Genomic DNA, 25847 nt, shown 5'->3' with positions numbered 1-25847 from the left:
TTACTGACTCGAGGTGTTGGTTTTATGGGTGTTCTTTATATAGTTTTCTTTTTAGCTGTTCTGTACATTTAAAATTTTCAAAGTGAAGTTTTTTTTAAAAGTACCTTTCAAATAAAACTTGCGATGTCCGACTACCCGTGAAAACACTTGAGATCTGGCAGGCTCAGATCTGCTCCGTTCCCACCTGTCCCAGCCCCTCACCAGCTCAGGCGTTCACAGTGACTGAGCCCGAGTCTACACTCCCGCCTGGTGCAGCCCCTGCATCTTAGAGATGTGGACACGGAGGCCGAGAGGAGCGGCCTTGCCTGGATGCTGCCTGAGCTGGATCCACACGCAGGCTGCCCCCCACACCTGTGTCCTTAAGTATTGCACTGGCCCCTCTCTCCCTTCACCCCCATCCGCAAGGGCCCTCCCTGCTGAGGGACACGTGGATCCTGCCAGGCTGCCAAGTGGCACAAAGTGGACTCACAGCCCCCAGCAGGCCGCCCTCAACCTTTGTCCTGGAACCTCCACGAGCCGCACCCAAGAGCGGGTCCCCAGCTCTGGCCCAGGAAGCAAATGGCCCCACGCGTACCCAGCAGCACAGCAACATGGAAGGAAATTGTTTAAACCATTTATTTGACTCAAAGTTGACGCACACATGCTCTACCATACAAATGTTGGAAGCTGCAACAAATCGCGTGCCAGAGGCAGTGCATGGACGTGTAAACAAAGATGAAATGAAAATGCCACTTCTGTGTGATGTGGGAGCAAATCAGCACAGGCCGGGCACAGGCCCAAGATTACATTCACAGCGCAGGGTAAGTGCAAATGAATGGAATGTCGGGATGGAGGAGGGCCACCCCAGCTCCCTCCTGCCCAGGAGGCTGCTCCCTCCTGGGCATCGACCTCGGGGAGGTGGATGTGGAGCCAGAACCAGGGTTAGTGCACAGCGGTCCTCCAGCCTGGGGAGCAGGAGGGAGGATGTGGGGAGGGGGGTGGGCTCAGAGAGGATGGGCCCCGCCCCACATCCCCCCTCCCATCTCCCTCTCCCCCTCCTCCATATGGGCAAGCTTGCCGCCCCTGGGGCCCCTTTGCCATTCAGGGGAGCCTGCGGGCCAGTCCTCCACCTCCAGAGTACAAGGAGCCAGGAGGAATCTATGTCTCTCGCAGGCCTCTCAACCTGGGAGGGCAGACCCTCAAAATAAAGTGTTAAGGCAATAAATAAAACACCCCAGTGCGGGTGAAAACACTGTGAGAAGTGCGCCTGCAGGGCTGACAGAAACCCTCAGCGTGGGGACAAACGCCACAGCCTGCCTGCAGCAGGGAGGCGGGCCCACACTGCTGCGCGGCCCAGAGCGTCTGTGCCCGAGAGCATCTGTGCGTCGAGTTGAAGGCAAAAGTGCCGGGCAAGTTTCCTGTCCCAATGAGGGCTGGGGAGCTGGTCCAGCCACTTACATCCTCTGATCTCCCCTCACGTGGTCCCTGGACCCCCCCACTCCTGGGGCAACTGCCAATGGTAGCAGAGGTGACGGGCCCGGGATGACCCCTGGTCAGAGCCCCCAGCTCAGCGCCGAGCACCACCCAGGGAGTTCCCCGTTCAGAGAGGGAGGGGTTGGGGACGGGAGGCCCAGCCCCACCTCCTCCATCTTTGGTGGTGGCAGAGGTGGGAAGAGAAATGAGAATCTTTGGCAGGGCAAGGGAATGTCAGAGGACAGCCTCCTGGTCCCTGCCCAGACGTGAGCACAAGGAAAGCGGGTCCACCTCTGTCCCACTCTGGGTGGTCCAGGCCTGCCACCCACCAAGGTGCCCCCCAGCTTCACTCTCTGGAGTTGCAAACTCTCTAGGGTGGTGGCAGGGATGGGGGGCCATCAGGACTGGCCAGATTAGATTAGATTCTGAGACCGTCCAGCCCAGGTTCCTTCTAGCTCAGAACATCCGTGACCTGCACCACAGAGCCCTGCCACCCCCACCTTTCACCGCCACCCTCCCAGCCCCACGTGTCAGCAGCCCTGGGGAGGTTTTAGGGTCCCACACCCAGGGCACCCAGCTCTGCCTGTCCCAATTCTCCTCACAACACCTTCTCTCTCTCGCTACCTTCCTCTCCCTCGGGCCCCCGTGGCCACTGGTCCAGCCTCTGCCTCCCCCAGGGACAGGTGAGGGCACTCAGGCAGGCCCCTAGGGGCTCCATCCCTCTCCAAGAAAGTTTGCCCCCTGGGCCTTGGGGACTCCCAGGTGATGGGGGACAAGGTCAGGGGCAACTGCCCTTGGCCACCACGGCCTGGGCTCTGCCTTTGCTGATGGCCACACCCCAGCCCTTCGATGCCAACCCAAAGATGGGGAGGAGGCAGCCTCCTCTGCCCCCCAAAGCCCGCGTCGTCACTAGTGCAGCTCGTCCACGGGCCCATTCTCACGGGGCAGCACGCCGTTCAGGCCCACGCTGCTGGCCGCCGGCACCCCCAGGTAGCCGAGCAGGATCTCACTGCGGCGCCGGGACAGCTGCAGGATGTCGTCCGCGAGTGCCGGCACTGCCGTGTAGCGCACATTGTCCAGGTCGAACATGTCCCTCAGGTACTGCACGATCTGGTGCTGGGGCACAGGGCTGGCATGGGGCCCCGCTCCCCGCCACCAGGGCCCTCCACTCCATCCAGGGCCCCCTCCTGACCACTGGAGTCCCAACTCAGCCTCGTCTGTCCTCAGGCTCCTGGCCCCCAGTGCTTCCTCTGGACCCACCTGGGCCAGGCCCCCCGTGGGAGGAGCAGCCAGCTCTCTCCAGGATCCCCCGCCCGGCCCTGTCTCGGGGAGCAGGCCCAGGCCCTCGCTGCACTCCTGCACCCCCGGGGGCTCCTCTCCCAGGGGCCGGGCAGAGCCTGGGTGGGCAGCAGCAGCCCTGTGCTCCCTGTTTACCTTGAAGAAAGCACAGACTTCAGAGAGCTGGGGCTTGGGCCCGAGGAAGCCGAAGGCCAGGACGGGGCTAACATGCTCCGATACGGAGTAGAAATGGGAGATGAAGCCGTCGGGCACCTGTGGGGGGCGGCAAGGCTGAGGCTGGGACGGGCAGGGTGAAGCGGCCAGGCCCTGGGGTCGTGTTAAGAGCTGGCTTCAGAGGGAGGCCCGGCTCCCTCACGTGCTTGCCGGGTGACCCTGGGCAAGTGACTGTACTTCCAGTTTTCACCTCTGCTGGACAGGGAACCACGGGGCTGCTGTGAGGACCGCACGTGGAGGGGCCCGAGGCGGGCTCGGCACAGGAAGTGGCCGGTGCACGTGGCGGTGGCAGCTGGTATCAGCCAAGCAGCAGAGCCTGGCTAGCAGAGGGAACATGGACTGTAGCCCAGAGAGCGCGGCCAGCCGCCGCCTGCGAGTGTAGATAACAGCAGCCCAGTGGGCGGGAGGAAGGCTGCTCTGCCTGCTCCGGGGGCATCCTGCCCCCACCCAGCCACCTCTGCCAAGCCAGCTGCCACTCCTTTGCATGTGCCCTGCCCCCCTGAGGACACCCTTCCCCTCTTCTGATCCCTTCGCCAGTTCCTGATGGCCTACTCTGTGCAAGGCCCTGGTGGAGGAGATGAAGTGGATCCACAGGTGCCTCTGAGGCCTCCTGGTCAAGGGGGACTCATGGCAGGATGGGTGCCAGTGCTGTGACAGAGGCCAAAACGTGCAGCAGGGCCTGGGGGCTCAGCAAGGCCTCCCTGCACCAGCCCCATTCCTCCCCACCCTGTCCTGTCTTACCCCCAGACCGGGGGCCAGCACATGCCGAACGGAGGGTCAGCTGAGCTGGGCACCACACCCAGGGCCCAGCACGGCCTCCCCAGGCACCCTGTGGGTCACTCACCATCAGCAGCCTCCTCTTGGCTTTCAGAACTGACCAGCAAGCAGTGGCCAGGGCCTAAATCAAAGACGGGACCCCACCAGGTGTCAGAATAACAGGCTGGGCCCGCAGCCCCTACCTATCTCCCGACCCTGGACCAAGCCCTCAACCCCAGCTCACCCCACCCCAGCAGGAAGACGGGGCTTGGTGCCTGAGCTCTGCTGTTTCCCGCCCCTCGATCAGGAATCAGACATACTGAAATCTGAATCTTGACTCCAACTCTTACTGCTGTGGGTCCCTGGACTAGCCACTGAACTTCTCTGGGCCTCAGTTTCCTCTTCTGTAAAATGGCCATGACCTGGCACCCCCACGTCATTCAGTGTGGGGATCCATGGTTACTGCCTGTAAAAGACCAGCCCCACCCCCCTCCAGACCCCGCCAGGCCACACAGCACAGCTGCCCTGTGGGGTCCCTGTGCTGGCTGCTCTCCTGCTGGTCCTCTTTTCTTCCTTATATTTTAACTTAATTTACTAGGATGCATTAACATTGAAGAGAATTCATGCCAGCACAGAATGAGTCAAATTAACTACTCAGTGAAACCATAGTACAGACGGAAAATGCACAGCACACTGGTTCTAAACTGGTGCACAGCAGAGCAGTGGGATCCCCTGGGAAGCTTCTCCAGGGCAGATGCCTAGTCTGCCAGGCCTGGCAGCCCCAGATCGCAGCGGGCAGGAGCCTGCCCCGCGGGTGACTGCTGCCTGAAGGGTGGGGAGCCCAGCCGTGGTACCAAAGCCAGGGATGGAGGGCAGTGGGGTCGACGTGAACGCATGGGGTCACCTGAGTGTGCGTGCACTTGGGTGTGGGGGTAGCACCCACCGTCTCCTTGAAGCTGTCTGACAGCCAGCGGTTCCTGAGGACGGCGAGCACGGAGGACGGGGGCTTCTCCAGGTCCTCGAAGGCGTCCATGAGGATGAAGTCCAGCACAATGTCGAAGAAGCTCATGCAGACCACCTGCAAGAGGGCAGGGGCGCTCTGAGGCCTGTGGCGCCCGAGCTGCAGGGCCGCTGGCAGATGGGGAGACTGAGGCCAGAGCGGGCAAGGGTGTCGGGGGCCCTGGGTGGGAACACATGGGTGAGCAGACACATCTCCATCTGCAATGGGGGCAACTGGGGCCATCTCCCTCTCAGCCTGAGCCAGGGCAGGGCAGGAACTGGGGGCTTGTAGCATGATGGTGCCATCTCAGACCCCAGAATCAAGGCAGAGCTCAGCACAGGCACCCCCTCTCTGCTCCAGGATCTCAGGTACGAGGGTCCCCAGGATGCTGGGGCGCAGCACAAACCAACCCACCCCACGGCCCTCCAGCTCCAGCCGCGTGGTGGCCCAGGTCTCCGGCCGCAGGGCGTAGCTCAGCATCTCCTCGTAGCTCTCCAGGAAGCCTTTGGGGCTCTGTGGGGAGAAGCACAGCCTGTGCTGGTCACGGGAGAGGTCCCAGACCCTGCTGGACTAGATCCACAGGGACAGGTTGGCCCACGGGTGGGGGACACACCATGGCAGGACCAGGGCCCATCCCTGAGCAGCAGCCATGGAGAACACGAGGCAAGAAGTGTCCCCTGCCCACCTCGATGTGCCTGTGCAGAGACCAGGGGATGTCCGGGAGAGACCCGACACTAGGGCGCAGCTGTCTCAGACCAGCTCGTTACTGAGTGCCGACCGCCTTCCAGGAGACGCGCACACGCTACAGCGTGAGCTCACTTTGGAAAGATGCGTGAGGACATGAGGCTGAGCCAGGCAGCCAAAGAATCAAACCTCCATGACCTTGGGCCTCACTGGTGAAACGGGAGAAGTGACAGCCCCACACTCGTATGGCTGTTCTGCGGGAGTCGACGAGCTCACGATGTAACACAATCAGCCCAGCGCCTCGACCGAAGCAATGAATAGTGTAACAGACAGCTGCTGCAGGGTGCTAAGACTGCAGCACATGGGGCAAATTCCTCACTCTCTGGGCCCGTGAGGTTCGGCTGGGGCTTACGACACGATTTGCAGGCGTGGACGTGCACTTATGGACATGGAAAGCTAGTACGTGCAGGGACTGTTCTAATACGGATCAACTCATTTAATGCATACGGTCCTCTGAGGGGCGTTCCAGATTACACCCACTTTACAGATGGGAATAGTGAGGCTTCGGGAGGTCAGTGGTATGCCCCAGAGCCAGGAAGGGTAGAGCTGACAGAACGGCACAGGCGGTTCATCAGGAGCCACGGGCGGAGGAGGCACTGAATACATGTTCACCAAAATGTGAACAAGGTGGGGTTGGGGACATTTTCACTCTCGTCTTGTCATAGTTTTTTCTACAATGAGCCTGAATCCTTTTTGTAATCATTAAAAAAAAACTATTTTCATTCAGTTTTAAAGAGAATTTGCTAGGATGACCCTGGGCTGAGCCTCAGTTTCCTCAAATGTAAATGAGGATGACGGAGAAGATAAGAGTTGGCCCTTGCTGACACTTTGAGGGCTGCTCAGCATGTTTGACTTCATCTCACAGCGTCCCCGGGACACGCCCATCTACACATGAGGAGACCGAGACTTGGAAAGGATTCCCATCTGGCCCGGGGACACGCGGCAAGGAAGTGGCCCGATACTACAACTCCAGCGCGGGGGCACTGCCCGCAGAGCCAGCATCCTCTCAGACCAGGCCTGCCCCGGCCCCGCCTGCGTGGAAAGACCCGCCAGGGCTGTGTCTGTGACGGCTCTTCCCAGGGCTCGGCGCTCAGGAGCTGCTCAAGCCATTTAAGCCTCTTCTTGATTTCTTTTTTTTTTTTATTACCTTTTTTTTTTTTTTTTTGGTGAGGAAGATAGGCCCTGAGCTAACATCTGCCAATCCTCCTCTTTTTGCTGAGGAAGACCGGCCCTGGGCTAACATCCATGCCCATCTTCCTCCACTTTATATGGGACGCCTGCCACAGCATGGCCTGACAAGCGGTGTGTCGGTGCGCGCCCGGGATCCGAACTGGCGAACCCCGGGCTGCCGCAGCAGAGCACGCGCACTTAACCACTTGCGCCACCGGGCTGGCCCCCTTGATTTCTTAATAAGAATGAAGCCTAAGTCCTGCACTGGGCGGAGGCTGGAGAGGGGAAAGTCACGCCTCCAGACCCCTCTGGGAGCCACCGTGGAGCGGGCGGTCTGCTAAGCTCCTGGCATCCACTACAGCCTCACTTTCCTGTCCCTCACTTGTTCTTCACTCACCCTCCTGGGGAGCCCACAGGGAACAGGCTAAGAGCACGGCTGGCGCCAGGCCGAGCTGGGTTCAGGTCCCGGCTCTACCCTTCCCTTGCTCAGTGACTCGAGGCCACACCCCTTCCCCTCAAGAGCAGGGCCCTTTACCTCCCCAGGTTCGGCTTCCTTATCCACCACGTGGAGACTGGGGGCAGGCTCGAGTGAGCTACCGGGAAAGAAACGTGAGTAAAGCACTGAGCTCCTTGCTTGGTGAAGAGCAGCTGTGGGGAGGAGAACCATTAATGTTTATGGAGCACTGCCCCGTGCCAGGCCCCGGGCTGGGCACAGGCCTGTGCCAGGAGCGCTGTGGTCCAGGCCCTTGTGGAGCTCTTGGAGTAATGAGGAGAAGGACAGGCCAACCCGCAAGCAGGACACGGGGTTATGGGGCCAGGTTGGGTGGGGTGAGCCCAAGGGCTCCTGGGCCCCAGGGGACGAGTCAGGTGAAATCCTCCTGGGGAAAGAGATGGCTGGTGGGGACGCAGAAGACGGGTGACCAAGGAAGAGGGGCAGGGAGGGGAACCAGGGAGCTTCCAGATACTGGTATATGTTCCTCTTCCTGACCTGGGTGCCAGGTACACAGGGGTTCATCTTTTCATTCATTAAATCCTACAGATACACTTTTACACTCTTATATGTATATTTTACAATAAAGTTGTAAACAGGAACAGAGAAGAACTGAAGAACAAAGTTCCAGGCACAGAGGAACCAGCACACGCAAAGGCCCAGATCAGGGAGAAGGTCCGATGTGCACTAGAAACTCTGGGCCCTCCATCTAGGCAGGGCCAAGTGCACAGAGCAGCAGGCCACGGCACGAAGCTTGGTCTTCACACCAAGGGCACTGGGAGCTGCCAATGAGGATTTTAAGTGGCTGGGTGACGAGGTCAGGCGTGCATTTTAGAACTATCACTCTGGCATGTGAGGAGAAAGGACTCAGAAGGGAGAGGTGTGTTCAAGAGCTTTACTCAAACGCATCAAAGAAAAGAAACACAAGTGGCTGATAAACATGAAAATTCATGCGACCTCATTAATAATCAAAGAAACATAATGCAATGGATAAACTAAAAATTTAAAAGATTACTAATACTCAGCATCAGCCAAGCTGTAAGGGGACACACTCTTATCCTGCTGGCGGGGACGTAAGTTGTCAAGGCATTTAAAATCTGGCAGCCTTCTACATATCTGAGCCCAGGACCCAGTAGTGCCACATCTTAGAATGCACCCAGAAAACCTCACAGGTACTGAAAGAGACTGACTGTCATAGTGGTGTCTGTGATAAACACAGCCCAAATGCCCATCCACAGGAGAAGCAGATAAACCACAGACTGGAATACTACGCAGTCAGTAAAAGTACCCGCTGCTACTGACCCAGAAAGATGGACGGGATATAATCCAACATGACAAAATATAGCTATAGAGCACTATAGGACACAAACCGAGCTCTGGAAATTAAATAACAATGTTCAAGGATTACAGTCTATGAAACTGAGCAGGAGGAACATGTATCAAACGGCAGGCAGTGGTTCCCTCAGCAGGTGGGGTACAGGGAGACCTTCTGTGGTTTGCATTTCATGGTCAGTGAATTTTGTAAAACTACTTTACATTGTAATCCGAAATAAAAAGCAATACAGTTCCGTGTTTTTCAAAATTAGCACAGGAAAAAACCCCAGTCCTTTCCCAGCTCCCCCACCGCCTACAGGATGAAGTCAAAGCTCCTCAGCTTGATTTCAGATGGGGCTTTTTTTTTTTTTTTATAGAACCAAACAAAAGTTAAAAAAGTAAAAATTAAAAAAGGCGAGGAGGGAAGAAAACCTGAAGGAAGAGCCCCCAGCCCAGCTACCTTCTCAGCCTTGGTCATCAGGCCTGTCACCATCTGCCGGCCGACCTCCCCAAAGAAAAGCTGGTTGCTCTCGTCTTCCAGGAGGCCCTAAGGGGGAGGCAGGGAGGGGATGAGCTGCCGGGCCGCAGGTCCCCAGAGCCGGCAGAGAGGGCAGCATAATGGGCTGGGTAGGTGGCCCGTCTGCACAGAGGAGCAGGTGTGGCGGCAGGCCCTGACGGCCCCCATTCCTGGCTCATCCTCCCCAGGTGCCCCGGACCGCACGCACCTTGAAGGCCTGCCGCACACAGTGGAGCTTGGCCAGAAAGTCCTGGTCACTGTAGCAGCCCAGCAGCTCTGTCCTGGGGGGAAGCACAGACAGTCACACCACTGGGGCCCTGCCCAGTGATGCCCCACAGGGGCCAGGGTGGAGCCGTGGGTGGCCCTGCCTCGGCCTGGCAGTGTGACCTCAGATAGGTGCCTGCCCCTCTCTAGGCCTCGGTCTCCCCCAAACCAAAGTTAGAGGCTGACTGGATGCTCTCTGAGGACGTGTCGGCCTCAATGGCACTGGGCGCAGCTGGCAGGTCTGGTCATGGGGGGTCGGGCTGACCTTGGCCTCCTTTAGGCCCCAACCCTCACTGGTAAAGGACCAAAATGGCCCAACTGTTCCCAGCTGGCAGAAGGCCAGGGCAGGGGCTGCCGCCCACTCTGGGCTGGGCTTTCTGGACAGCGGGAGGCTCCCTGGTCTGGCTCCCCTTTATCCAAATCACCGAGGCCTCGGCTGGAGCTGTCAACCATCTTCAGTCGGGGCCTCCAAACACATGGACTTAAATTTGGAGTCATGACCAAAAGCCAAATTCTGAATTTCACACCATACATTAAGATGAATAAGAAACCTGAATCTACCACAGACAAGAAAACAGGCTAGGAGAAGTCAGGTGACTTGTCCAGGGCCACATGCTACTAAGTGGCAGAAGCTGGAGAGAATCCGGGTCTGTGTGTCCCTAGAGCCTGGCTTCCAGGCCGCTGCTGAAAGGGGGTGTATCAGGACACAGGGCTTAGGAACAGTGCCCGCCGTGTTTCTGTGGTTGGACTGCTCTGAGAACTCAGAACAAGTACCAACTGTTGTTATTTTATTAGTTAATTACCTTAATTTGTCATTGTTAATTCCAGACCCGCCTGTCTTGGTACTTGGGGCCATCCTAGGCCCCCCGCGACTGAGGCAGGAGCCATGGCCAGCCCACCACGGCCCTCAGCCGGCCCAGCCCAGCTGTGTCCTCACCAGCACTGCTGGCTTCTCCGGCCTCCTCCAAGGGAGACGGGCCCACCCCATCTGCCTCCTTCCCCACACGCTCACCTGAGGGTCCGGCAGAGCACCTTTCCCTCCTTCACCAGCTGCAGGGCCTCCTCGTAGGCAGCAGCGGGCCTGGAGAGTGGGATGGGGTACTCTCCGACCTGCAGGGACTCAAAGAGCTGGGGGAGGGCACAGGGGAAGAGAAAGGTCATGTCAAAGCCTGTGTCAGCAGCATCCTGGGGGGTGAGGGCGTCTGCCCAGTGGACACCCTGGGGGCCGACCTCTCAGAGGGAATGCTGGCACAACAGGCAGGAGGCCCGGGTTCAAGTTCAGTTCTGGCCCTCAGCGTCCCCATCTCCAGGGCCCCTTTCCGAAGGGGCCATGTACTGGACACTTGGCCACATCCTCCCACCCCGGGCTGGGACAGCCGGGCTGACACATGTGGCCATGGCAGGAGACTAATGCCAAGCAACGGGCACGTCTGCAGGAGGAGAGGTCAGTGTGGGCTGAAGCCAGTAGAGGAGGGGACCCCTGCATCCCCCACAGGACCTATGGCCCCTGGCTTCTCAGGCCTCTGTCCCCAGCAACTGCATGGAGTCCCCGGGGAACAGCACTTGATGACTGCCACATTCTGCTCCCACCGGAGGAAATGCCTTCACGTTGCCACGACCCGGTGCTCACCCCGAGGGTCGCACAGGGGGCTGGCCTTCACTCCACCCCATCCCTCTGCACCCATCCCCCCGCCCCTAGTCACCTCGGTAGCGGAGAAGAAGGAATCCTCCGAGGTCAGGCTGTCCTCATCGTCCGCCCGAAGACGCAGCGAGCCCTCAGTCAGGGGCAGCATGAGGGTCCGCTCTGGCAAAGGCAGAAGGGCTGAGCCAAGATTGCCAAGATCACCAAGCTTTGCGGAATGTGCGGATGCGAAGCCCACCGACACCCAATTCTGTGGCGGACTATGCTGATGACCGCAAAGCTCCCATTTACTGAACACTTGCGCGTGAAGACTCCGGGCTCGTCGCCTCAAATGAGTGACCTCCTTCAATTCTACCACATCCTTGGAGGTGGGCACAGTCAGGTGTGGAAATGAGGCTGCTGAGGGCAGCACGGCCATGCCACTGGACCCTGAAACCTGGTGGCCCCGGAGCTCTGCAGGGGCAGACTGCTGTGCCGTGTGGCCCTGGGCAAGCTGCTTCCTTTCTCTAACAAGCTGAAACTTAGCCACTGATACCAAAGGGCTAGAGGGAGTCCACAGGCCACTCACTCAGCATTCCCATCCCCACTCGCTCAAGGGCTGAGGGGGTCCAGGGCTTCAAGGGCACTTAGCAAAGGTTTGCCGGACAAATAAGCAGAGGCCACAGCCCTGAATGCCCAGTAGCCTTCTCTGCCACGTGGGGAAGCCATAAGAAGCAGGATTCTTCCGACTGGCAAAGCCACTCGGGGAAAGGCCAGGGGAGGATGTGTCACCTTGGCCAGCCCTTGCTGAGCCTGTGTCCCCATTGGCAGAGCCGGGGAGCTGGACACTCAGGGTCTAATGGTGCCCCCTGGGGCTGACAGCACCTAGGGAAGGACCCTGGGGGTCACATTCGGCGCACAGGGTCCCGCCAGCCGCAGGCACTAGGACGACATTGGCTGTTTGGCTGAGGAACTTCATTCCCCGGCAGCAAGGCTATGCCCCTTCCACTCGAGGGGGCGGCAACAGCAGGACTTGTGTTCTTCGTCTCCAGCCTGCTGTGGGCTAATCTCCATGCAAGCCAACCCTTCCACCCGCCCGGTGCCCGCAGGACAGGGCTCAAACCAAAGGCTGGAACAGCCGCCAGGAGAGATGTTGCCACCCAAGTCCCCAGGCCTGCTTCCAAGGGGATGGGGCAAAGCACACTGGGGCCTCACGCCAGCTCTGCTCCTACTTGCCACCTCTGTCCCTCGAGGGGCCTCTGTTTCCCTGTCTGTGCAATAAGGCACTGGATCAGACGAGGTCTGAGGGCACTGGGGATTCTGGTTTGCCTGAGGCACTGAGGGAGCCACAGCCTGTTTGCTCACTGCCCCCCGCCCCCCCCCCCAGCCTGCGCCCGGGGCCCAGCTCACCGAGATCCAGCAGCACGCTGTCGGACGGGAAGGTGGGCCCAAACTCCTCCTGCAGGTGGTAGGCCCGGTGCAGCAGGGCCTCCAGCTTCTCTGCAAACTCCCTTCGCTGTGACTCTGGCTGCAGTTACAGTGATGACCGTCAACCCAGGCCTTCCAAGCTCCCGATGCTAACCACCCCTTCCCTCACCAATGAGGGGGGTCCCAGCCCCGGGGGAAGGGCAGAAGGCTCTGGGGCCCAGCAGCAAGAGCACAGGTCTAGACCTGAGCCGCTGCATACAGGAGCCACCAGCCACGCACGGCCAGTGAGCCCACATGTGGCCAGTTCCAACTGAGATGTGCCGTAAGTAAAAGTACACACCAATTTCAAACACTTGGTACCAAAAAAAAAAAAAGAGAGAACACAATAACTCAGTGATTTTCCATGTTGATTACATGTTGAAATGATAACATTTTGGTTATAACTAGATTACATAAAATCTATTACTAAAATTAATTTCAACCGTTTCCTTTTGCTTTTTATCGTGGTTTCTAGAAACTTTTCAATGAGACATGTGGCTTCCTACTGAACAGTGCAGCTCTAGATCCAAGCAGACCGAGGTCCGACCTTGGCACTACCAGTTCTGAGCTGTGTGACGTCGAGCAAATAACCTCCCCTTTCTGAGCCTCAGTTTCCTTATCTGTCAATTGAGATAAGAGGGCCTACTCCCTAGGATTTTAGCGAAAACACAAGGAGATAAGGTATGCAAAGCCCTTCAGACAGGACTGGCCCGGGGTGACACTCGGTGCATGCCAGCTATTATTGTAACTCTTGTCCTTGCGGCTACTATAATAAGAGAGCAGTCAGGAACCCAGGAAGAGCCGGGTTCAAACCGTACCGTTGCTGTTAACTGTGCACGCTTGGAAGGCACTGCACCCAGGCACGCAGCCTGTGGCTCAGTGACCTCCTCGCTGCCCTCTGCCTCCAGGCCAGGGCACGGGAAGAAGAGGGCAACGCTCCTTTGAACCCAGGAGCTTCCGGGGCGAGAGGCCAGAAAGGGGCAGCCCCAACGACTCTGTTTTCCACAGAGGCTGCCAGATCCTGCACCTGCTTGTAACTACACCCCAGGGAGGAGACAAGGGCTGACTCGGGCCTGAGGCCACTGGGGAGAAAGAGCCAGAAGAGCTCAGATGGGGACGGTAACGATGGAAATGGCTGCCTTTCACTGAGCGCTTGTCCTCGACCAGGTACCTCGCTGTCAGCCTCATGGTATCTCTCAAAGCAGGATATTACTATGACCCCATTTCACAGAGAAAACTCCAGGAGGTTAAGTGGCCCCGCCCACCCAGCTAGAGCCTGGTAGAGCTGGGATTGGACCCCAGGCCCAAAGGACCCCAGGCCCAGGCCTGCCCAGTGGCGCAAGCAGTTAAGAGTGCACCCCCCACTGCGGCGGCCTGGGGTTCGTAGGTTCGGATCCCAGGCGCACACCAACGCACTGCTTGTCAAGCCATGCTGTGGCAGCGTCCCATATAAAGTGGAGGAAGATGGGCATGGATGTTAGCCCAGGGCCAGTCTTCCTCAGCAAAAAAAAAGAGGAGGATTGGCAGATGTTAGCACATGGCTGATCTCCTCACAAAAAAAAAAAAAAAAAAAAAAAGGACCCCAGGCCCAATGGCCACTTTGCTCAGTTCTCTCACAGGGCCAGACCTGCTCCATGTGACCAGGAGAGCCTTGTCACTTGGGCAGAGATCTGCCAGCTCTTTCTCTGTGAAGTGACCTTGGATTAGGGAATGGTTTCTTAGATATGACACCAAAAGCACAAATGACAAAAGAAAAAATAGACATATTGAACTTCATCATAATTAAAAACTTTTGTGTTTCAAAGGACACCATCACGAAAGGGAAAAGAACACACAGAATGGGAGAAAAGATCTGCATATCCTATCTCTGATACAGGACTTGTATCTAGACTATATAAAGAATCCTTACAACTCAATAATAAAAAGATAAATCACCAATTTAAAAATAAAGTGAAATCTGAATAGACAGTTCGCCAAATAAGATATATAAACGGCCAATAAGCACATGAAAAGATGCTCAGCATCATTAGCCTTCAGGGAAATGCAAATCAAAACCCACAATGAGATGGCTAGACACACGTACTAAGACGGCTAGAATCAAAAAGTCAGATAATAACAAGTGTTGGTGAGAACGTGGAGAATCGGAAGCCTCGTACACTGCTGGTAGGAATGTAAAATGGTGCAGCCGCTTTGGAAAAACAGTCTAGCAGGTCCTCAAAATGTTAAACATAGAGTTACCATATGACCCAGCAATTCCACTCCTGAGTATATACCCAAGGGAATTAAAGACGTACGTCCACACAAATACTTGTACACAAATGTTCCTAGCAGCCAAAAAGTGGAAACAACCCAAATGTCCATTAACTGATGAATGAAAATAAAATGTAGACTATCCATAGACTTGAATATCATTCAGCAATAAACAGAAACGAAGCAGTGATCCATGCTCCAAGGATGAACCTCGGAAACATTAAACTGTGAAAGGAGCCAGTCACAAGGGGCACATATTATACGACTCCATTTATAGAAATGCCCAGAATAGGCAAATCTATAGAGACAGAAAGTAGATTAGTGGTTGCCTAGGGCTGGGTGGGATGAAGGAATGGAGGAGGGGTGAGTGCTAAGAATATGAGATTTCTGTTTGGGGTGATGAAGATGCACACGACCCTGTGACTATACTAAAAGTCACTGAACTGCACAGTTTCAACTGGTGAATTTTATGGTATGTGAATTATACTTCCATGTGAATTATATTTCAATAAACCTGTTAAAAACCCTTTAGCATAGAAAAATGCCTGGAAGGGCCAGCCTCGTGGCTTAGCAGTTAAGTGCGCGCGCTCCGCTGCTGGCGGCCTGGGTTCGGATCCCGGGCGCGCACCGATGCACCGCTTCTCTGGCTATGCTGAGGCCGCGTCCCACATACAGCAACTAGAAGGATGTGCAACTATGACATACAACTATCTACTGGGGCTTTGGGGGAGAAAATAAATAAATAAAATTAAAAAAAAAAAAAAAAGAAAGAAAAATGCCTGGAAGGATACAAAGAGGTTCTGTCTGGATGAAGAGTTATAGGCATCAATAATACTGATGACAAAGATCATTCACTGAGCGCCAACTCCGGGCCAGGATCACATGGCTGGTACTCTGTCCCACCGAGGACACCGGGGCTCAGGGAGGTTGAGGGCCTCTGCCCATGTCACACAACCACAAGCTCTCTGATCAGAGCCTCCCTCTCTTTTCTATTTCTGTAGTTTTCACTATTCTAAGAAGAATATTTACTTGTTTTCACAATAAGAAAAACAATGAAAGGTCTATAATTTTAAGATATTCGTATCAGCAACAGATACAACGTCTGCAATGAAGCCACCTCCCTTCATCTCTAAGGCACTCCTGCAGGCGCCCATCGTCTGCCCACACGCAGAGTTGACCTGAGGCAGCTGCACCCACCGGCCCTGAAGCATCGTTGAGCCCCAGACACTTCCTTCACAGCCCACAACCGCAGCGGTCATGCCTGGGTGACGGGCTTCTGAGCTAATGCCCCCAGATGGGGTGGAGGGCACATGTACCTTCAACTTGTTCCTGGCTGTGCCAGGCATGTCCCCTGCCAACTGGCTCCGGGCCAACAGAGGCAGAGGTGGAGGAAAGGAGGCTGGGAGTGGAGGCGGGGCGGCAGAGTAACTCTCCTCTCCTGGTCCTGCCTCACACCACACCCCTGCCCCACTCCCCCAGTGGGGACAACCCCTGCTGGCCAGCCCCCACCGTGGTGTCAGCTCCCACAAGAGGTGCCCAGCTCCTGCGAGCTGGGCACGCCCCCTCTAGCCCTGGGCCTCTCAGCAACTCCTCCACTTGTGCAACCAAGTCTCTGGATTAAACTCTCTCCTTTTTCAACATCTGAAGTTGTTCCCATTTCCTGGCTAGACCCCAACTGACTCTCCAGATACTGTCAGACTGCTCCCCAGAGAGGTGCCCCCACGGACCTCGCTCCAGCAGAGGACAGGAGCTCAAGGGGGTTTGGGGTTTTTTTTACATACAAAAAAGTATAAAGAATAAAACAGAAACAGCCCACAATACCACCACCTACACAAACCTTGCCTATAAAGCATGCGCCTGAAATTACAAAAGTGAAACAGTAAAGAAAGATACTGAAAAGCACAGAAGAGTAAAACAAAAGCCTTTGTCCACCTTTCCCTGCAGACCCTCTCCCCACAGATCACTGTTAACACATCCTATGTCTCTGTCCGGAGGAGAATAAAAGCGTCCATACCACCAGCAGTCACCATCAGGCGTACATCTGCACGGATGTGTCTTTTTAAAAATGTACACACATGGGCCATACTGTACACATCGTACATCTTGCCTTCCTCACTTCATGATATATCATGGAGATAGCAACGTATCAATCAGCCCACACAGCTTTCCCTCAGCCTTTTAATGGCTGCGTAGTATTCCAGACACTACTGATAGGCATTTAGATAGTGTCCAGTTTTTCATGTCTTTTAACTATTACAAAACAATGCTTCAGTGAACATCCACCCTACCACATATATTTGATGTGCTCTTCATCAAAATTTTTTACTTTAGCTTTTTACTTTATTTCTCTTTCCTGATATAGAAATAATGTTCACTGTAGAAAACTCGGACAACGCCAAAAAACGTAAAGACAAAGGCCGTGTGAGCCACTCCACTATGAGCACAACAATTTCCCTCCTGGCTTTCCTGAACACACGTATTCCTCAGAGTTGGGACCAGGTGTGATCATCACTGTGGTTTATGGAGTAACGACCCAGGGCCAGGTATGTGCTTATAATAAGCACGTTATGAGAATATTTCACTTGGTTGGATCAACATCCTGATCAAGGGGAAAACTCCCACCCAAGGGGACAAGCGACTGGCTAGCAGGAGGTGGGGCTGCTAGTCAGCCCCCCGAAGTCTGGCTGCCCCTCTGCCACGCCACCAACCTTCTCCAGGGCGGGGATAGGAAAGACACAGGGGAGGATCACCTACCTCGGACAGTGCCTCCGAAGCAGTCTCGGGGTTCCGGAGGTTGTCCCTCGGCATGGGGGTGCTGCCGCTGTCCCCCCTCTGCCCCACGCTCAGCGCCTGCTCCCACTTCTGCAGAGCCTCCTCGAACAGCTCCATGCCTGAACACAGGCGAGGAGAGGAGGCAGAGGTGGGCCCCAGCAGCCGGGGAACAGCCGGACCCCACACAGTGGCACTCAGGAGGGGCCCAGGAGAGCGAGGAGGCAGAAGAGCCCCAAAAGACAAACGCGGGCAGGACCGTGTGGGCCGGGTCCTGACCACTCTTTCAGGGCTGGTCAGTTCACAGGCCTTCATTCAGATGGAGACTGCCCCATCCAGAAATAGCTGGAAACCACTGAATGAGGGTTCTGGGGCGGGGAACGGGGTCTGCAGAGCAGACCTGGAGAAGTGTCCTGAGCCCGGCCTGGGCTCCTGGGAGGAGGCCATTCCTGCCCCCACCCTGCCCCAGGAGAGCCCCGAGGCCGGCCTCCTGGCCTGTACCTTGCATGTAGAGGCTCTCGGCATTGCCGTCGCTGGTGGTCACAGACTCCTCCATCCCTCTGGTCTCCCACGGTCCCGAACTCGCAGCCATGGGGCTGGATGAGTTCACCGCCACCACCTGGGCGCCAAGCAGCACAAGGACCCGAGGGCAAGGGGTGAGGTCTTCCCAGACCCTTTGTAGGACCCCTGAGTCTCCCCTACAGCCTGACCACATGCCACACGCCCTCTCCAAATACCGTCCTGAAGCTGCCCTTGGCCACAGCGGCCAGGCCCTCAGCAGGGCCTGGTTCCACCAACTCCAAGCTCCCGAGGACACCTCACAAAAACTGCCGGAGCAGGAGGCAATACCGAGGCCAACGTTCAGCCCTGAAACCAGCAGCCCCCTACAAAACCCGCCCTCAGCCCAGTCCCCGCTCTGGGCCCCCTATCAGTCAGACTGGGAAGACTGAGGCAGCACCCACCACGCCCGGGGTGGAGCAGGACCTGCTCTCACCTACATCAGCGGCCACCCGCCCTGCCCAGCCGTGGGCTCCTGCAGGACAAGAGCCATCTCTTGCTCGCCCCTGGGTCCCCAGGGCAGTGCCCAGCTCAGAGATAGGGCTGAGTGCTCGCTGAAGGAATTAATAACTACGTGAGTGAATAAGCCAAAGTCATTCCCCATGAGAAAATAAACTTCTCTTTGTCTTATTTATCTCCATGTCCTCAGCACCCAGCAGAGTCCCCGGCACAGAGCAGGTGATCGCTCAATGTGTGATGAATGAATGAATGAATGCACTTTCATAGACAGTATCTTCCCCAAGAGACCCCCAGCTTCTCCCTCGCACTCTCCACCTTTCTCTCACCGAGGCCTGGCACTCAGTAAGCGATCAAGGGCAATCTCTGAAGGCACGCGTGGATGGATGAATGCGTGAACAAATGAATGAATGAAATCTCTTCTCCCACCTTCCTACCAGTCCATCAGCCCCCTGAGGACAGAGACTGAGCCCCGAGGCCATGACAGGTTGCGCCCTCCCCCAGGTCCTCACCGAGGCCAGACTGTGGGAGGACCCCGAGCGCTTGCTGGGCTCGATGGAGGAGATGCCGCTCAGGGTGTCGTTGCTCTTGCTGCTGGGGCTCTGCCCCCGCCGGCTGGAGTGGCCTGTGAGGAGCAGGAGAGCAGGGGTCACGCAGGCGTCCCACCCAGCCTTTGCACAGGCCGTTCCCCATTCCGGACCACCCTCCCCTTCCTCCTCATCTGGGAGCCTGTCCCGACCTTCTAAGTCAGGGTGACGGCACAGCACCCCAAGCGCGTGCACTTGGCCGAAAAGTGCTGGCACCTGCTTGTCATCCTGCTCATCACCACAGTGTCAGTCACCAGGCATAGGGCCTGGCCGGAGGAGGAGCCAGATCTGCCGGAATAAGGTCCAGCTACTCCCCACCTCCTTCTTACCCGGCTTCCCCCGTGTTGCCGACCCAGTGACTGATTTGGAATTCTCCTCCTTGCAAAAAATGATTTGAGGCAGCAACTTTTTAAAATACTCAAAAGATTTTTTTTTTTAAGTGAGAAACGTAGGGAAGGGAAAATAAGGTGAAAGCAGAGATGGTGGTGGTGGTCTGAGGTTGGTGCAGAAACGGCTCCAGGTTCCCAGGGGCCAACGCACAACGGAAACCCAGCTACACCCGCATTTCTCAGGTCCTGTTCTCAACTAGTCGAAAACTTCTTTTCCTAATTATAAAGATAAAACTTTCCTTTTGCAGTGGTAATTCACAATTAAAAGCCATTTTCACACCGGGAGACTTTTGCTTCTTAGAACAGGTTTCTCCCAAGATGAGAGCCTCGGCGAACCCCTTGCCTCGGAAAGAGATCTACACGACATTCAGACACGGCAAACACTGCATTGCTGGGTTACAACATTAACAGGCGCCAGAGAGGTTTTTAAAGCCACGCCAGCAGACACAGAACAGGTCAGCAGCTGTAGGGGCTGGGGGTAGGGGAGCGGGGCTGACTACAAAGCGGGGGATTTAAAGGGTGATAGAACAGTTCTTGACTGTGGTGGTGATTATATGACTATGTGTTTGTCAAAACTCATAGAATTATATGCCAAAAGGGGTGACTTTACTGTATGCAAAGTAAACCTTAATTTTAAAAAAGAGGGAGGGGCCGGCCCAGTGGCGCAAGCGGTTAAGTGAGCGCGCTCGCTTCGGCAGCCTGGGGTTCGCAGGTTCGGATCCCAGGTGCGCACCGACGCACCGCTTGGGAAGCCATGCTGTGGCGGCGTCCCATATAGAGAAAGATGGGCATGGATGCTAGCTTAGGGCCACTCTTCCTCAAGAAAAAAGGGGAGGATTGGCACTGGATGTTAGCTCAGGGCTGGTCCTCCTCACACAAAAAATAATTAAATAAATAAATAAAAATAAAAAAGAGGGAGATGAGGAAAATACCATCTGGCTCAGAACCATACGGCCCTTCCTGCTTCTAAGCCAGGGGATCTCCCTCCCTGGACAGAGGAGCTCTGCCCTACCAGCCCCCTCTGGACCCGGGTGCTCCCAAAGGTCCTCAGATAACAAGAACAACCGCTACCGATGGACACATGCATTGGCCGCCTCACCCACTGAATCCTCACAACGGCTCAGAGAGGGAGGTTCTACTGTCATCCCCAGCTCACAGACGGGGGGAACTCGGCTTCGAGACAGGAAGTCCCTAGCCCAAGATCCCACAGTTAATAGGGGCCCAGCTGGGGCCTGACCACGGGTCAGGCCCTTCCCCACCACCTCACACCTACCTTTCTTCACTGAGGGGACCTTCCTGGCCAGGAGGATGGGGAGGGGCACTGTGCCCAGATGCTCGCCTCCCATCTCGGGGCCGACCTGCTTCTTCCTCCGCCGTCGCCTCTTCAGCTGGTGGGCGGCCAGGGCCAAGGCCACTGTCCCCAGGGCTGTGACAAAGAGGACCTTCCGCAGGCCTGGTGTCAACCGCAGCTGCGAGAACGCTGTCTGCAGGAAAGAGGGAGGCAGCTGGGTTACGTGTCCCCAGGAGAGCCCCGAGGCAGGTAGGGCTGCCCTGGGGAGCACCAAAGGGGCAGGGAATGCATCGGGCACCCGGGGGATATTTGCTGACCAGGAATGAGGGAAAGGCAGCCACCTCGGCGGGGGGACCAGGCCAGACCCTCTGAAATGTGGACCACAGAGACATAAAGAGGGGGACTCGGGGGAACAAAATGACAATGCCAAGGAGATGGCATCTGGGGTCCAGCAGGTGTCCTAAACCATCAGTCATGATCCTAACAGCTCCAGTGACTGAGCGCCTGCCACGCCAGGCACTGCACCAGGATTTTACCTGCGTTGCCTGTCTGAATGCCTGGCATCTTCCAGGTGAGAAATCTGAGGCTCACACGGGTTAAGACACATGCTCAAGGGGACAGAGAGACAGAAATTGAACCCAGGCCCCGCGGCTTAGCGGTTAAGTGCGTGCGCTCCGCTGCTGGCGGCCCGGGTTCGGATCCTGGGCGCGCACCAACGCAGCGCTTCTCCGGCCATGCTGAGGCCGCGTCCCACATACAGCAACTAGAAGGATGTGCAACTATGACATACAACTATCCTCTGGGGCTTTGGGGAAGAAAAAGGAGGAGGATTGGCAATAGATGTTAGCTCAGAGCCGGTCTTCCTCAGCAAAAAGAGGAGGATTAGCACGGATGTTAGCTCAGGGCTGATCTTCCTCACAAAAAAAAAAAGAAAGAAATTGAACCCAGGTCAGCCGACCCCATTTCTTAATGACACCTCGAAGGTGAGACATTCACTCCACCCGACAGTTGCCTCTGTACGCTTCCCTGCTCCTCCCTCACTCTCTGACTTCTGGACTGGGAGCCCCTGGGGTGGAGCTCTATCCCACAGGACAGACACTTTAGGAAGCATCAAGAGGCCCTCAATCATTTGAGGTTGGCAGGAAGGGGCATTACTGACCCCTTTTATAGAAGGAGAAACTGAGGTCAAGAGTCCATATGGCCCTGGGGTAAAGACCAGGCTCGAGGCCTAAGCCAGTCCTTCTTGTTCTGATCAAAGAGACACCAGATGCCTAGAACAGCAGTGAGGGCGCAGCTTTCCCAGATGCTGAGGGACCCTGGGATGAGTGGTCTAATGTTTCAGGGACCAGAGGAGTGAAGGAGAAGACCACAACCCACCCCAATGTTTACCTGCCCAAACGTCGTGTACAGGAACACAGGGATCTCGGCCACTGTCATGGCCAGGGCCTGGATCACAGACATGCCCTCAGTCCTCTGGAACGCCATGGCAGGACCCGCACCCCAGGCAGGAGCCCTCGGGGCTGAGAGCTTCCAAGGAGAACGTCTTCAACTGGCTGCTGGCTGGGTCTCGGGCACCATCCAGGGCCCAAGTGGACAGGGACACACATACCAGAGGTTCCCTCCACAGAGCTGAGAGAGACGACCAAGTCAGACACAAGCACGCGCGCGCGTGAGCATAGAGAAACGCACACAAGAGTGCCCTGGGAAATGAGACGAGAGCGAAGCCTGCGGCCAGGCCGCAGCCTTCTGTACCCGCCAGCAGGGAGGCACTGAATGCTCCAGAGACCTGCCCACCCGAGTCCTGGGAGCAGAAGGCAGCGTCTCTGGTACGCTGGCCCAAGACTGGACCCAGGGCTGGGAGATGAAAAGGTCACTCTCAAACTTGGGGCTTTCTGCCACACTTTCTCAATCTTTTTAAACCCATGGCCCATTTGCTAAACAAAAATCTCAGGCCTCTAAAGGGTCAGGACCCTGAGGAGAATCATTACCTCTTTTTCACCTCCCCCAAAGCCAGGAATGTTTTACTTCCGGTAGACTGTATTACGAGAACAGCAGGGCATTTCCTCAAATACTAAGCTACTACACGTTATGTGTGTATTTCATGCTAAGTTCTTTACATATGTTATTTCACTGAATCATTACAATTCTGTGAAGTACTTGCTATCTACCTCCCCAACCCCCTAATCCCACCAATTTCCAATGAGGAAACTGAGACTTAGAGAGGCTAAGTCAGGAGTCCAAAGTCACACAGCTAGTAGGAGGTGGAATCAAGACTTGGACCAAGGTCTACTGGACTTTAGAATCTGTGCTCAATACTACCCTTTTGCTAAATTTAATATGGAGCATGAAGTGGCAAGCCCCCAGCAGAACCACAGACTACAAGGGCAACTTCCCCCTGGGGCCTTCTGAGAGCCCCAGGGTACCCCACTGCCCCATTCCAAGGCCAGCGAATGGCCTTCGCTGACCAGTGGCTTGACCACACATAGCCCAGTCCCCAAGAGCCTGCAGGGCGCTCCCCAACCGCCACCACCAAGGCCAAGGATGCCTGCAAGGTCTCGTGGGACCTCAAGCGGAAGGAATATGCAGCCTGGGACAGACCCTGTGTACCTGGGACGGGGGCCAAAGTCACTGGACCAGCAGGAGAAACGGCTTATCCCCAGTGAGTGGGAAGGATGGACAATCCTATCAGTGTAGCTCTAGGGCTAAGCTGTGTGTGGGTGAGAGGGGTGGCAGAGAAATGTTCTAGGGCTGAGGAATCTGTCCTGTTGTCAAGGGTAGGAGACATCCTGCCAGGAGCCTACAAATGGAGCTAAGTGACCTCCAGCGGTCAGGGCCCAGGTTAATATCATAAGCCACCCCCTCACTCCCCCAACCTGGCCTACGCCTCAGAACGAGGAGGGACAAGCACATCAGAGGATCAGCAGCTACTCTTTCCCAAGCACTCACTACAGGCCAGGCTAGGAACAGGCTCTCCAAGGAGGGCTTTTAGTCTAGTCACTTACAGAACCCTTGCAACAACCACTGTCTAGGATGGGGAAACTGGGCCTCTGAGAGATAAGCCACCTGACCGAGGTCACTGAGTAAATAGCCAAGCTGGGATGTGATCTCAGCTCTGGGGGACCCCAAGGCTGTGGTGTTTCCCCTGAGCTGCCTGCTACAACCACCACCTCTCCCTCCATACCACACCAGAAGGACTTCCGGGCCCTCAAGTGAGAAGACCACATGAAGTTATGGAGATGAGCCTGAACACACGCTCCAAGAGTGAGACAGAGCTGGAGGCCTGACATCTGTCTGCAGCAAAGACAAGAGCGATCTCTGTTGTCCCAAGTGAGAAGAAGAGTGGTAGGTACAAGGTGACAACACCCACCCCCAAGCCGGCTTCACGCCAGGGATGGAGCCAGATCCAGCCCAATCGTGCCCTATCCATCCCCCTGGCACTTCTCCAGGATGACAAGCCCATGGCAATGTCCCCCAGCCCGTGGACACTTCTAATGCCTTCCCCACCTGGGCAGTCATCTCTCCCACCCTACAACCTTGGGCAGGAACCTCTTCATTCCACCCCCACCATGGCACTTACAACATCTCTAGCCTGGACACCCACACCTTCCACCAGGGCATCTCCTCCCTTGCCCTGGACAATCCCATTAATGACTCTGGCCTAAACAGCCCCCTTTTCCGCTTTAATCCCAGCAATGTCCCCGGTCCAGGCACTCCCTCGAGCCACCTTCTGCCCAGTCTCCGTTCCTTCCACCCTGGACACCTCACCAGTCCGACGGGGCCAGGTACGGGGCACTCCCGAACTGGACCTCAGCAATATCCTTGTCTTCAGAATCTACTCATTCCATCCCAGACATCTCTTTTCGCGGCCCAGGGTCAGGCATCCTCCTCTCTTGCCCCGACCTCCGGAATATCCTTGAGGGTCGTCCAGATACCCACTAGTGCCGCCCACGGCCGGCGGCGCACCTGCTCCTTCCATCCCGGGTACTTTCCCAGCCCGCGTCAGGTACCTGCGCCCCTGCCCCGATCCTCGCAACGTTCCAGGCCCGGGCATCTCCTCACCGATCGCGTACCTTCTCCTTCCACCTTTCGCGCCGCCCACGGCCCGGGTACCTGCTCATTCCAACCTGGGCCCTCCTAGTCCGGCTGAGCCCCGACACCTGCGCCTGCACCCAGTGCCTCGCGTAGGCCCGGCTCCCACCCGCTGCCAGCCTCACTCCCGCACCCTGCCGCGCCGCCCGCCCGCCCGCCGGGCTCGACCCGGGCCGCCACTCACCCGGGATCCCATCGCTGCGGAAGGGCAGCGTCTCCGTCCCCGGCGCCCGCGCAACCAACCTCTCGGGCCCGGGGGCGTGGCCTCACGAGGGGCCAATCCTCTTTTGGCCAATGAGCGTCGCCGAACCGCTCCGCGCTGCTCCGGTCTCAGCCCAATGGGGTGGGTCACGTGACCAATCTGGTCTCGCCTCTCCTAGCTCTTTGCCCCGCCCTCTAAGTGCGGTTGAGGCGCGGAAGTCCTGTTTTCTCTCCTATGATTGGCCATAGGGATTAGATTGACACGGGCGGCTGAGTGAGGCGGGGCCGCTCTTGAAGGGACTGAGGCGGAGCAATCAGGTTGGAAGGGACTTTGTGGAAGGAGGTGGCGGCGGTCTGAGCTCTCTTATTTGACTCCTCTATCCCTACCCGTCCCCACGTGGACAAGTCTTTCTCGCCCTTCAAGCGCCCTTTTTCAAATGCCCACAGCATCCTCCTACACCCTTGCCACTCTCCGTCTTCTTCTGGAGTTCTTTGCAAAAGTGCCTCGTCTCCCCTACCAGATAGTGTGTCCCCCGAGAGCTGGAGTCGAGTGACTCACTTCTGATCTGTGCCTGGCACTAAACACTGGGTTTGGAATCAGGCGGACCTGAGTTGGAATCAAGTTCTGCCAGTTCAGCTCTCTGGAGTTTACAGTTTACCCCTCTGTAAAATGGGAATGGAATGCTTGCCTTGCCCGAGTCACAGGGCTTTGGTGGGAATTGGAGGAAAAGAGTGTGGCAGCCCTTTCATAACTGCGAAGAGCTGGGCACATCTAAGTTTTTAAAATATAAGTATCAGTAAGGTCACATTCTTTCATTCAACAACTCATATTTATGTATGCCAGCCATTTGGCTGGACATGGGAGAACAGTGGTGGACCAGATATGTGTAATTAAGATACTTAATTACAATCGTGTGATATTGCTCTAATGGAGGAAACCCAGGAATGTG

At 56.4% G+C, this 25847-nt stretch overlaps 1 protein-coding gene across 4 annotated transcripts; it reads right to left on the bottom strand.

The window, feature by feature from the left end:
• Positions 1-601: 601 nt before the first annotated feature.
• MIGA2 (mitoguardin 2) lies at positions 602-24942 on the bottom strand. Of its 4 annotated transcripts, XM_058524233.1 has the most exons (16): positions 24881-24942; positions 21997-22236; positions 20590-20800; positions 18853-18965; positions 17828-17945; positions 17312-17448; positions 12251-12368; positions 10923-11023; positions 10232-10347; positions 9164-9236; positions 8899-8985; positions 5135-5233; positions 4664-4798; positions 3809-3862; positions 2887-3003; positions 602-2568 (listed from the first exon to the last, which is right to left on the bottom strand). In XM_058524233.1, the coding sequence occupies exons 2-16, from the start codon at positions 22090-22092 to the stop codon at positions 2362-2364; spliced, it is 1782 nt and encodes a 593-aa protein (XP_058380216.1). In that variant the 5' UTR covers positions 22093-22236; positions 24881-24942; the 3' UTR covers positions 602-2361. The 4 variants fall into 4 exon arrangements, with proteins under 4 accessions (XP_058380216.1, XP_058380215.1, XP_058380213.1 ...); XM_058524232.1 differs by lacking the exon at positions 24881-24942 and having other exon boundaries at positions 10923-11041; positions 21997-22216; XM_058524230.1 differs by lacking the exon at positions 24881-24942 and having other exon boundaries at positions 602-3003; positions 10923-11041; positions 21997-22216.
• Positions 24943-25847: the final 905 nt, after the last annotated feature.

This window comes from Diceros bicornis, chromosome 28 (assembly GCF_020826845.1).
Source record: "Diceros bicornis minor isolate mBicDic1 chromosome 28, mDicBic1.mat.cur, whole genome shotgun sequence".
Taxonomy (NCBI): domain Eukaryota; kingdom Metazoa; phylum Chordata; class Mammalia; order Perissodactyla; family Rhinocerotidae; genus Diceros; species Diceros bicornis.
The sequence above is the reverse complement of the archived record's forward strand: the minus strand, read 5'-3'. Positions and strand labels throughout refer to the sequence as shown.

Coding starts and splice junctions, on each gene's coding strand:
- MIGA2 (XM_058524230.1), bottom strand. CDS start 22,092: ATGGCGTTCCAGAGGACTGAGGGCATGTCTGTGATCCAGGCCCTGGCC. Junction 20,801..21,996: donor TGTACACGACGTTTGGGCAG/GTAAACATTGGG, acceptor TCTTTCCTGCAG/ACAGCGTTCTCGCAGCTGCG. Junction 17,946..18,852: donor CCTCCCACAGTCTGGCCTCG/GTGAGGACCTGG, acceptor CTTGGCGCCCAG/GTGGTGGCGGTGAACTCATC.